This window comes from Drosophila virilis, chromosome 5, assembly GCF_030788295.1.
Source record: "Drosophila virilis strain 15010-1051.87 chromosome 5, Dvir_AGI_RSII-ME, whole genome shotgun sequence".
Lineage (NCBI taxonomy): Eukaryota > Metazoa > Arthropoda > Insecta > Diptera > Drosophilidae > Drosophila > Drosophila virilis.
In genome coordinates, this window is record NC_091547.1 from 11377837 (window position 1) to 11390698 (window position 12862).

At 39.0% G+C, this 12862-nt stretch overlaps 2 protein-coding genes across 2 annotated transcripts; both read right to left on the bottom strand.

Moving 5' to 3' along the window:
* Positions 1-8265: 8265 nt before the first annotated feature.
* On the bottom strand, positions 8266-10844 carry LOC6626826 (uncharacterized). Its single transcript, XM_002050349.4, has 2 exons — positions 10252-10844; positions 8266-8669 (listed from the first exon to the last, which is right to left on the bottom strand). Exons 1-2 carry the CDS (start codon positions 10750-10752, stop codon positions 8493-8495), a joined length of 678 nt encoding a protein of 225 aa, XP_002050385.2. The 5' UTR covers positions 10753-10844; the 3' UTR covers positions 8266-8492.
* A 603-nt stretch (positions 10845-11447) lies between these two features.
* On the bottom strand, positions 11448-12467 carry LOC6626825 (uncharacterized). Its single transcript, XM_002050348.4, has 2 exons — positions 11888-12467; positions 11448-11815 (listed from the first exon to the last, which is right to left on the bottom strand). Exons 1-2 carry the CDS (start codon positions 12422-12424, stop codon positions 11624-11626), a joined length of 729 nt encoding a protein of 242 aa, XP_002050384.1. The 5' UTR covers positions 12425-12467; the 3' UTR covers positions 11448-11623.
* Between the last annotated feature and the right edge of the window lie 395 nt (positions 12468-12862).

Here is a 12862-nt window from a genome sequence, read left to right on the forward strand (position 1 = left end):
GGCCTATTAATTAGATAACTATCTTGAGAAATTGCCCATTTTCAAATAGTCGGCGAGCATTTGTGTAATTAGATTTGCTTTTCACAACATTTACGTTTGTTCGGGTCGTTCGGACGTTGATTGCATTTGGCGGCTGGTTGCGACTCAAATAACTTGGGCGATTAATCATTGCCCGGCAGCCACTCTGCCCGGCTCGGGCCAACAACAACAACAACAACAACAACAACAACGACAACAACAACTACTACTGGAGTCAACTGCAGACATCTGACATGAAGTTGTTCGTACCTGTAAAAAAGCAACCGCCTTGCGGTTTGTCACAATTTATGAGGTGATAATTATTCATTGCGACCCACAAAACTGTCATAATATTGTAATTAACGTTGAGACTCGGAATGAAATTAAACGCATTTCATTGCAATTGCTGCACTTTCACCCAGAGTCCGCCCCTCTTGGCCCTAATTTGGTCCATCTGCTGACCAAGTTGATTTCCGCATTTGAAGCCGTTGCAAATCGAAAACGGAAATGAGCCGCCGCAAACGTCAATTCTCAATCGATAACATCGATGTGCATGGAGTAAAAGAAAATTTGCAAAAAAAAAGAAGAAGAAATATGGAAAATCCACAAACTAATCACGTACAAAGGAAATGAACTACAGCCCAATGAAACCTGGCCACAGCACCAAATGGTCAAATGGTAATCCAAAGCCAAGGAATCAACATCTCTTCGAGCTGCGAGCGCGCAATTCGAGAGTGCGGGAATGCGCCTTGCATCTGACACCATGACAAATTCCCCTTAAGACCAAGTCTAGACAGGAGATCCTAGATAAAATATAAGGAGACATAAGAACCTTAAGAGCCAATGCAGCTCCTGACTGGGTTTATGTAAGTCATTGGGTCGGTCATATGAGCCGAAGTTCTCCTAAATAAATACAAATAAATAATTTCAATTTTTCCATTTACCTTCGAAGAACTCTATTCGTATCTGAAATCTGATTAGAGCTGATTTGTCTGAGGATATTTCCCTAACTTACCTAAATTCGATCTGAAAACGAAAAACATAATCTTATTAATGTTTTTTATTTGTTTATTCTCGCAATAAGGAATTAACTCTAATTTAAGATATGTTTTAGATTTTTTTAAGGCATGCAAATTCTGATTTTAAGTAACTAAGTTCAAGGCAATTAATATTATATAAATTGAAAAAATATCTTCAAATGAAATGAGTATAAGAAATGCAAAACTTGCATAAATTTTATTGACTTTAATTGCAAATGCCCAAATGATTGTTCGTAATTAACTTAGCTGACTTTTGTCGATTTCAGCCCTCTGGATTACTTAGTATTTGACTCTTTAAAGCACCCTTATCCAGATGCTTATGTGCATGGTTATATATCGGGGCCCCGAGTGTGCTTCGGATTATGCTAACATTTGGCCAAACTGTAATTTGAATCTCAACATGGAATCCAACACTCGCCGAGCTGATTGGCAATGCTGAATGATGAATACCTTTCTGGAAACTGAAATTGAATGGAATATATTTTATATACATATATATATATATATTGTGCTCTCCTAATGATATAATGGACTCGGCGCTCCGTGAATGCGCTTGGGCAACAGTAACTTTTTTTTTATTTGATTTTATTTTTAATTTCATTATGCAGCACAAAAGGCGTGCCCCGTAGACGACGTGAATGCATTTGCGACTCGGTACCCGGACTGCGGACGACTTTAGTTTAATTTTTTTTTTTTCCTATTCAGTTTTTCCGATGAAGCTGAGGAGGACATTGTGTGTGCGAAATTTTCAATTTATTTGTATTACAAAGCTGAAGCGGCACTGCCCCTGCCCGGCCTACCCGGAGCATCTGGATTGGAATGCTGGAAAGGCAGCCGCAACTAAACCAACTGCCGAGACGGAGAGCATTCCGTGCGGAGGCCAAATATCGGCTTTTGTGGCATGCTGTTCCTTATCCCGGGGGTTGTTTGTCTACACTTTCTTCCGCTGCCTCCGTCTGTGACTCTCCCAGAAAAAGTGGGAGTGGTTTCACGCCCAACCCAAAGGGCGCGTCTATGCGGCGCCATTTACAATAAACTTTTGGCCAGTGGCGTAGTTGGGAGTTTTTATCGGAAACTAAGCAGGGGGCGGTATTTTAAGCACGTTGCAAAATGTTTATTGAGCAATAAAACAGCTTTGAATAACATAAGAAAAAATACTCAATATATTTCCCTAAATACTATGTGGATACGATTGAGAGGCTCAAAGAATATGAGAAAAAAAATTAAGTGCGTAAAAGTTTTCGAAAATTATCTAGAATTTTCTTCTGATCCATTGTGTGTGGTATTTTGCTATTAGGGCGAGAAAATATTAAAGATCCAAAAAAAATGAAATAATATAGGACCTTAAAAATCAACTCCAAATCGTATTCTGGCAATGGACTACGCCCATGTAAAGCGATGCTACCGAGCAAGCGTCCAACCCCCTCCCACATGACAGGAAGCTCACGTACTCAATGAACATATTATAAAATGCCTTCTATGGCTGTCATATGCTCATGTAACTGGCTGACAGTTACAGCCAGGAGGGAGGGGCTCAATGGGCAGGGGGATGAATGGCTAGAAGAGGGGGTCTGTCCGACCATTTGGTTTGCTTTGAATTCAATTTGAAGTGGTTACGTACGAGCACTATGAAATGATGCTGTGCCTGCGCCGCCGCCTGCCTCGCCTGCCCCCCTTGTCATAGCCATGTTATACCCTGGTGCCTTTGTCTGTTGCGACAGAGTTTCGGAAACATGTTGAAAATCACATAATGTGTCATTTAATAATCAAGTACAATGACACAATGTGCAACAGTCAGAGGCAGATGGGGCAGCAGCATGGCCAGGGGCAGGGGCAGGTTCAGAGGGGCGAAGCCAACAATATCGCCATTAGGCATAAATTTATGGGCGAGTACGAAACCAAATATATGCGACGCAACGGCCATTGGCACAGGCATGCATACACGCACACACACACACATACACACATACATATATATATACATACAACATATAGGAAGCATAAGCGCACACATGCATATACATAAATGTATATATATATATATATATAATATATGTAACTGTGAAACAGATGATGCTGCTTCCTTACCCAACGCTGCGAGTGTATGTGTGTGTGTGTGTGTGTGTGAGTCCCTGTGACTGCCTTTGGTTCTGGCTGCTTTTACCGTTGCCGTTGAAAACAAAAAAAAAAAAAAACAACAAAAGAAAAAAAAGTTAAATAAACGTTAAATGAAAAATTCAACTCAATTGAATTCGTTAGCGCGAAATGTCGTTTCTCTCGTTACTGCAACTTGTCATCATCATTATCATCAGCATCAACATAATCATCATCAGCGTTATTATCATCATCATAATGATGATTATCATCATTGATTGTTGCTGCCAGCCATTGTTATCTGTTCCCAACCATTTTACTCGTAGCTGTTGTTGCCAGAGAACGTGTTGTATGGCAGCCATTGGCAAGGATAAAGATACTTTTAAAGGCATTCTTAAGGATTGGCATTGGGCATAGCTTAGATAAGATCGCTTCAACAGAAACTGAGCATTCATTTTGCGCTTGTTAGCCGATTTTTTTAAAAGAAAAATGTCTGCTCATTTTTTTTTGTACGCCTAGCATTTTATTTTTTGACCAATTTCAAAGAAGAATGCAGATTTTTATTGGTTTGATTATAGTTTTACATGTGTATAAATATAAGCTTGCAGATTTGATAATGCATTACATATATTCTGGAAAAGTCGTAAATCCTATTTATATGAAGATGTTTAGGCTATTCTTGCCAGCAAGCTCAATAGATATATAATATTCATAAGAAGAATATTAAAAACAATAAAAATACAAGTTAAACCAATTAATAACATTAATTTTGTATTGATAATAAAAATAATCCAAATAATACTAATTTTTATTATTATTATTAAAAAAAAGTAATATTTATTATATTATGAATCGAATTAATTTCTAAGACTTAAATATATTATATTAATAATAATATTAATTATGTATATTTTGATTATCTATGATTAAATTGGTATGATAGTTATTTATATTTATAGTAATATATTTTATATTCTGAATTGAAAGCACTTCGAAAAACTTTGCATAGGATGTACTCTTGTCCATCTATCCGCAAACTTGAAGCTCAATTTTTAAATGTATCTTGACCAAACTTTTCCCTCTCTGTTATAATGGAGAATTTGTTAAAGAAAATCAAAATCTCTTTTGTTTTATATTTGAATAATGTGAATTTAAACTTCTTTTTAGCTTATTTCAATGCTGTTTAGTTGCTTTTAAAGCTGTTTGACATTGATCAGCGGATACCTGATAACCCCACCTGTATTCAAATACCTGTACAGCGTCACATACAATTTACTGCTGAGTAATTTGATTAGTTATAGCCGAACATCAACTAACATCAACTAACACAGAGCTGAAAGGGGCGATATTGTAGGAGAGGAACCAGGACCAGCAGCGGGACAGGGCGGCCGGGAACGGGGCGTGACGGAATTGAACGGGACGGGACGGGACGGGACACCACGCCTGCGAATACCTGCGAATGGGCGGATGGGATGACGAGCGTTGTCGACGCTGCAGCGGAAGTTGAAAATAACCCAATGGAGCAGGTACATACATACATATATGTATGTTACGTACATACATACGTATGTTAAGTATGTGCATTTATATTTCGGTACAAAGAAATAATACAACCCAAAAATAAGACACTCTGAAAATGGACGATCATAATGATGATGACGGAGCAGCCAAAGCAACAGCAGCAGCAGCAGACGATGATATGGCACAAAATGCGCGAATGCGAATGAATAGATATACAGCTATAGATACAGATACAGACAGATACAGATACAGATACAGACAAAGATACATACAGTGAGACGCATACATATGCTGTCAACGCAACGTTGATTATCGCTACCGTGCGGGGGCGACGGCGGGCAGCAGACAAATTGCCATTTACACCACTTACAAGCAGCAGCGGCAGCGGCAGCAGCAGCAGCGACGGCGACGGCGACGGCGCCGACAAGTGCCAGCGCAGCTACAACTGCCAGCTTCAGATACAGATACAGATACAGATACATTTACAGCCAACAGATACAATGTTGGGCCGCACTCTCGTCTAGCGTTGTCTCGCTTTGACGCAAGTGCGGCAATTGCGCGTCTGCGTTTGCGTGGTGTGGGCGTGGCCGCTGCCTAGGCCACACCCCTTTGCCAATGGCAGACCGTAGCATAGATACACACACACACAGACACACACTCGCTGTGTGTGCTTGTGTGCGTGTTACAATTACATTTACGCTGTGCGTGCGTGCAACATGCCGCATGTGGCACTTTGTTGCATTGTTGTTGCTGCCGCTGCCTTCGCCGCAGATTTGAGAAGCTGCCGCTGACGTTTTGAATAAATTTTAATTGAATTCGCACAATGAAACTGTTTACTTAACCTGCCACTTTGCGAGATGAGCTTCATTCACACACACGCACGCACACCTATATGCAATATATCCAATCGTGTGTGTGTGTGTGTGGCCATATATCTCCTGGTTTAATTACAGCCAACGCGGGACTTGGGTTAAAACTTGTTAAATATGCAACAGCAACAGAATCTGGCGACAAGTCGGGCTTCGCTCAAGCTGCAAATAATTAATAATGCCAAAAATTATGCGCATTCTTCCACATAAGCTAAATAATTGTATATATTAATAACTGTACAAACGAGCACTGCTGCAGACTGTCTGGCAACTCTGCTGCGGCGCGCATTTAACTGCATTTCAAATATCAAAGTGTTTAAGATACAATAATATACATTTATGCTCAAAAATACATTTTCAGATCTAGGTAAATATGATGGACTGATTGACTGATTGACGACTGATTGTTATCAAAACATTACGGCTTATTAATTTATTTATATTTTGCATGTATCATATGCATAATAAATGGTCCAATTTTTTATGGTGGAAAATCGTTTCCGCTTAATAGAATAGGGATAGGGTATGATGTTTTTGTGCAAATGTATGTAACAAGTACGCAAGCAGTCTTTCAGTTTTTATGCTGATGCCTTCAATATACTTATATATATATGAATGAATAAGTTTTCTGTTATTGCAGATATCTTATCCAAGCATTCAATTTACAAAGTTTACCATTTTTCATATACATACAAGTTATATTGTTTATTTTTTACTCTTGTAGATATCCATGTTTTTCATGAAGTTTTTGGAATAATAGATACAGATAGAGTATCTTTCAGCTCTACTCTATTTACCCGAGACAAAGACAGTTATTTCAAAAATATTGCTATTGGAATATCTCAAATCCTTAAAGTCAAATTTTCAAATAATATACCTCTTTAATCTTATGCGGATCAAGAGCTTCGTTTGTTATATACGCAATTCGATCCGCATCTGTCAAAGTCAGCTGGCTGGCCTTTGCATGTAAAAGTTTCAAATGATAACCAATCATTAATTTGCTACAAAATAAATATATTTATGTATATAATTCGAATATTTCAGGTAAAGGTAGATGTAGATACCCAGCAATTGATAGCTTGACATCGAATCTATAATAAGCGTAATAAAGAGCTTGATGTTCGTCGTCTTCGACTACTCCTATCCATTTGCTGCTGGCGCAGCATCTTGAGCTTTTGCCGTGCCATGCCTACCTTCTCCCCATCCCTCCCACCAACGGCTCGAGTGTTTCCGTCACCCGAATCACGTGTCAGGTAAAATGTGGTTGTCTGTGCTTGTGTGTGTGTGTGTGTGTGTGTGTGCGCAGCACAGTCCTTCATTAAGTTAATAACAGTTTCCCTCGGCGAGTACAAAGTGAAATGCTGAAAAATCCGTTTCACAATTTTCCAGTGGCGCCACTCCCCACCTGTCGCCCCTCACCCACCCACATTCCTTCGGCTTGAACTGTAACTGTAATTTGGGCAAGCGCTTGCCTTTTGATTCTGCAACGGGTTTGTTTGGTTTTGAATTTCAGCCGCGCGAGTAGCTGCACAGCAGAAGCCCTCGCAGGCGCCACTCGCTTGTCGGATTGTGTTTTACATCTTGATTATCTTCCGTTTGTTTATGCTACATAAACACGAGCACACACACACACACACACACACACACGCACACACCCGCACAGGGGCAGGCCAACCCCCAAATGTGAAATAATATATTTCTATTCAAATCCATTCAAGGATAAGAAGTCAATCAGTCTTCAAAGTGCAAAGGATTTTGCACTTTTTCAAATTCAAATTGTGTACAAAATCGTCCCCACACCCCCCGTTCCGTTCCGTTCTCCGTTCTCCGTTCATTTGAGTTCCGTTCAGTTTCTTGGAGAAACCACAGCCAAGCAGCAGCAGCAGCAGCAGCAGCATCTGGCTGCCCTCAAAACTTAATCCGTCAGCTGGCGAACAACCCCCAAGACGTTCTACAAAAGGCAACATGCTTGCAAATTGAAACTGTCAATCCCCGCTGCCCCGTTCCGCCCCACCAGCCCTCAGCCATTCCAGAGTCAAACTGCGCGAAGGCGTCTGATGGCACGTGGCCACACGGCAAGGGCCATGGACACAAAGAAGCCAGCACCAGAAGCAACACCATCACCTATCCATTCTTCAATTACCCTTTCGACGGCGACGACGGGTCACATTATCGTAATCGCATCCTAATTGCGAGAAAATTACGCCCACGTGCGGCCGTAACCTGATCATCATCAAAGGAGTTTTCAATGCCGCTCAACGCAAAAAAAAACATAAAATTGGAATAGTCAGGCCTTAAGACCGAATCGATGTGTTCTGCAAACGTTAAACGTGAAAATTGTCATCAAAAATCGATAAATTAAAAAGAATAAGAATAAGAATTCATAAATTCTAATTGGGATATACCTTGTAACCACCATGATCTATTCGGGAATGCCCGACAGTTACATACCCTAATTGAAATATTCCTGTGTATAGAATACAAGATATCGATAACAATTTATCGATTTAATGGAATCGGTGCATCGATAATCTCAAATCAAGCAATTGCCCGAGTTAATGGACTTTCAATTAGTACATGGTACAAAAATAGTGTTTAATAAAGTTATACCCTGTAATCAGCATCGATGCTACGTAGCTTTGATGATCCGAGCTTATCGAAATTAACTAATCGATATCGATAATTAGATGCATAGATGCCAGGAATAGTTATCTATTTAAATATTCAAATTGTTTAGCGTAATTTATGTGTCAACTTTCTGATATGCAACATTTTGTATAAGTTTGTATACATCGAGTACAGTGTAAAATACATGTAAATATACAATAGATTTAAAAAAAACTGTTGTATTCGTATAGATGTCACGTTTACGCCAAACCACTTACGCATATATATCTAGGTATATACACCTGACTTTCGATTGTTTTCCATATATTTTTGTGACGACACATTATCCCTCAGCGGGCTCTGGCTTCTCCTCTGCGATGACGAAACGCCAAAGCACGGGCACCAACACGGCGGCCAACAAATGGGCAACAAAATAAACCCACAAGCCATTGAACTGTTGACTTATGCAAGCTGGAGCTAGGCTGCGAAAGAAGTTCAGACTGCATCCGCCCAAACTGATCTGCGGAATAAAATAGGGTGGGTATTTTAAAAATCTATATATGTGTATATCCGGGTCAAGTAAAAGTAAGACAGGTGTTTGGGCCTTTCAAAATTACTGCTGGATTCGAACCGACGACCTCCCTTTAACTAGTTTGATTCGATTTTCAGGCATAGTCATAAACAAAGAAGAACAGCTAAGCCAGGTCTTGGTTCCATTCAAATTTTAGGCAAACTGATGAGAAATATTGTCTGATTTTGAATTCGTACGGATTCCTATCAATTGGCAATCAAACAAATTGAAAATCGGTGGGTTCCAAAAAGTTGTGGACCAAAAAACCGATTCGTTTATATAGTCAACCTTTTCTGATGATTTTTTGGAATATCTCGGTCAAAAAATGTCCGATTTTGAAATTTTATACCATTTTCGACTCGCTAGGATCACAACTAGCAATTGGCATCAAAAATATTAAACTCTAAATTTTGACCGAAATCGACCAAAAATCAAGGGGTTACATCACGTTTTTTGCTCAAAATCGAGCCCGGTTTGAAAATCCTAACTTTTTTGATGATTTTTTTGGAATATCTCGGGTAAATATCGTGTGATATTGAAATGTTATACTTTTTTGAATTTGTACGGATCCCTATTTTCAATTGGCATTCAAACAAAGTGAAAATCGGTGGGTTCCAAAAAGTTGTGGACCAAAAAAACGATTCGTTTGTATAGTCAATCTTTTTTGATGATTTTTTGGAATATCTCGGTCAAAAAATGTCCGATTTTGAAATTTTATACCATTTTCGACTCGCTAGGATCACAACTAGCAATTGGCATCAAAAATATTAAACTCTAAATTTTGACCGAAATCGACCAAAAATCAAGGGGTTACATCACGTTTTTTGCTCAAAATCGAGCCCGGTTTGAAAATCCTAACTTTTTTGATGATTTTTTTGGAATATCTCGGGTAAATATCGTGTGATATTGAAATGTTATACTTTTTTGAATTTGTACGGATCCCTATTTTCAATTGGCATTCAAACAAAGTGAAAATCGGTGGGTTCCAAAAAGTTGTGGACCAAAAAAACGATTCGTTTGTATAGTCAATCTTTTTTGATGATTTTTTGGAATATCTCGGTCAAAAAATGTCCGATTTTGAAATTTTATACCATTTTCGACTCGCTAGGATCACAACTATCAATTGGCATCAAAAATATTAAACTCTAAATTTTGACCGAAATCGACCAAAAATCAAGGGGTTACATCACGTTTTTGCTCAAAATCGAGCTCGGCTCGAAAATCCAAACTTTTTTGATAATTTTTTTGGAATATCTCGGGTAAATATCGTGTGATATTGAAATGTTATACTTTTTTGAATTTGTACGGATCCCTATTTTCAATTGGCATTCAAACAAATTGAAAATCGGTGGGTTCAAAAAAGTTGTTGACCAAAAAAACGATTCGTTTATATAGTCAATCTTTTTTGATAATTTTCAGGAATCTCTCGGCCAAAGATTATTCGATTTTGGAATTTTATACCATTTTGGACTCGAAAGGATCATTACTATCGATTGGCATCCATATATTGGCTCTAAGCTTCTATATTTACCGTTGCAAAGGACAAGGTAGCAATTGTGAATCCAATGCGTAGTGACATCGTGTCGTATGCATTATCACTGCGCTTATCCCAGATCGCGCAATAGGCAAACATCAAGAGCATCATTGCAAGAAACTCAACTCCCAGATACAAGTAATCCTTCAAGATGGGCACAGTCACACAGAACTGTTTGACACCATTTGGCTGTACACCAAAGGCCATTCCAGCGCCAAAGAAAGCGCCCAGTAATTGGGCAAGCATATAGCAGAGCATCAATTGCCACTCCATGACGCCGACAATTGTGGCAGCGGCACTCACAGCTGGATTCAGATGGGCGCCGCTCATGAAGGCGAATATGTGAATGGCCGCCAAGTAAATGAGGCCCCAGGCGAGCGATTTCATCGGATCTGGCGTGCCGTCAACGGTGCAACCAAGTGCTAGAATCATCGCGGTTCCAGTAAATTCAGCAAACACTTTTTTGAGAAGCTCCATGTCCCACTTAAAATTTCCCATGATTTAAATATGTACCGTGACACGTGACAAAAAAAAACTATTGTATTAGGAAATATTGTGCTCCGGTTTGAAATAATACTTGAATTTAACTGTGTATTTCTCCAGCTGATCTGCCATAATCATAAGCTTAAATTGACCTCAGCCTACTAGAGATATAGACAATACAAACTCTACATAAAAGTTTCAAATATTCAATGGCCCGCGCCCAAAGCCTGGTTCACGAACCGATCGAGCATTAGTTCATATCGTTTACGTTAGAGCTAGGGAAATTTCGTTAAAAAAAACTCTGGCAGCTCCATTTCTTCTTTAATTGGATTAACGGTAATCATTTATCGCTGTTATCGGGCGTTTGAAAAAAGCCGCATTAAAATAGTTTTCTGCTGTAGCTGTCAGCTAATTCTTTTAAAAAATAATTCCTATTATTATATTATAATGTAATTTACCAGGATTTTAGCAAAATTACATATTCTATGAATTCGATCGAATGACGGATTTGACAGAGTGAATTTTATTGGCATTCGGTATCATGGTAAAACTAGATAACTAAATCAATTTAGACCGATGAAATGTTCAGCACTAGAATCTTCAAAAAGACCATACCAATTACAATTGTGGCTTTTGTTAATAGGGGTAGGCGGGGCTTGTCGATAGTCGATTGTCTATATATCATCACCATGAATATTTTCGCTTCCCACTTCGAAAAAATGTATTATTTTATTGTCATATTGTATTATGTTACTGACAATGGGATAGACACATACACATATTGATATATTGTTCTTCAGTTTTGAAGAGTTCAGAAAAAATTTGCATTTGACTTTTGGTTACTCTTGTGTTTCTTTTCCACATTGTGGAGAGAAATCCGTTCCCCTTAGTCACCACCTCCTTCAGGCTTGACAGTCTCGGATTTGCCTTGCAGATAGAGAAATCGCCAGGCTACCGCCAGCAGAATAGCCGTGAGTGGAGGCACAGCCACATAGACGTAGATGTGCTTGTATTCACCTGCAGCTATTGCTGGCCAGAGGGATCTGAATGGACTCATGCAGGATCGCGTGAAATTGGCCTGGCAAATGCAGCAAATCACATAGAAGAATTATATAAATTGCTTTGAATTTCATTTCATTGCGAATCTTACTCCAACATAGGTGGCAGCAACGACGACCAATCCAATCCGTAGCGAAATGGACTCCAACATCATCTCGTTGCTTTCATGCCATGAAGCGCACATGGCAAATACCCAGGCTCCGGTCATATAAAATTCCAACAGTATCGCTTTCCACCAAGGATCCAGCGTTATCGCAGTACAGCAAAATTTCTTGTTTTTGAATTTCGAATCATAGAATATGCCAAATGAGAGACCGAAGCCCAAGGCTGATCCGATAAGTTGCATAAGTATATAAAGCATGCCATCGAGAATGCCTACGTTCTCGAGTATCATGGATGCAATGGAAATACACGGATTTATGTGTGCACCAGACACTATCCGGAATGCTTGTGTCGCCGCAAGGACACTTCCGCCCCAGCTCATTGCATAGGGAAATGAGCCCGTTGTAGGCAATGAGATACCTAAGACGGTTTCCTCGGTAAGAGTGCAGCCAATAAATTGTACAAAGAAGCTGGCAAGAAATTCGCACAAAAGTTTTATAATTAACTCCTTATCACATTTACCCATTTTTGGAAAAGGATAATATTAAATATAATATAAATAAAAAAAAAAAAACTTCGATAATTTGGTTTGCCCGACTGAATGAACTTTGCTGCTATGATTCTTTTTACATATTTTTTTTATAACATGTGTTTAGTTCTTAAAGTTTGTAAAAGCCTGCTATAACTATGCAGAAATTGTCAGAAAAATCTGATCCTTTAAAACCGTATTATATAAATCGGTTTTATGTTCCTTCAGAGTCTATTGAATATATTAAATGCAAACACTATTCATTTCAGACACGACCCATTTTCACAAATATTTTGTTGCCAGCCCCTTAACAGTTTTGTTAACATTTTCAAATTTGAATTTAAATAGGCGCCTAATCGAGCACAGAGCTGCAATTCGATTATTAAATCGATTCGTAACGTATATGTAGGGTGACCATATCGCATAAAGGGGTGG

Coding starts and splice junctions, on each gene's coding strand:
- LOC6626826 (XM_002050349.4), bottom strand. CDS start 10,752: ATGGGAAATTTTAAGTGGGACATGGAGCTTCTCAAAAAAGTGTTTGCT. Junction 8,670..10,251: donor CTACCTTGTCCTTTGCAACG/GTAAATATAGAA, acceptor TTTATTCCGCAG/ATCAGTTTGGGCGGATGCAG.
- LOC6626825 (XM_002050348.4), bottom strand. CDS start 12,424: ATGGGTAAATGTGATAAGGAGTTAATTATAAAACTTTTGTGCGAATTT. Junction 11,816..11,887: donor TTGCTGCCACCTATGTTGGA/GTAAGATTCGCA, acceptor TGCATTTGCCAG/GCCAATTTCACGCGATCCTG.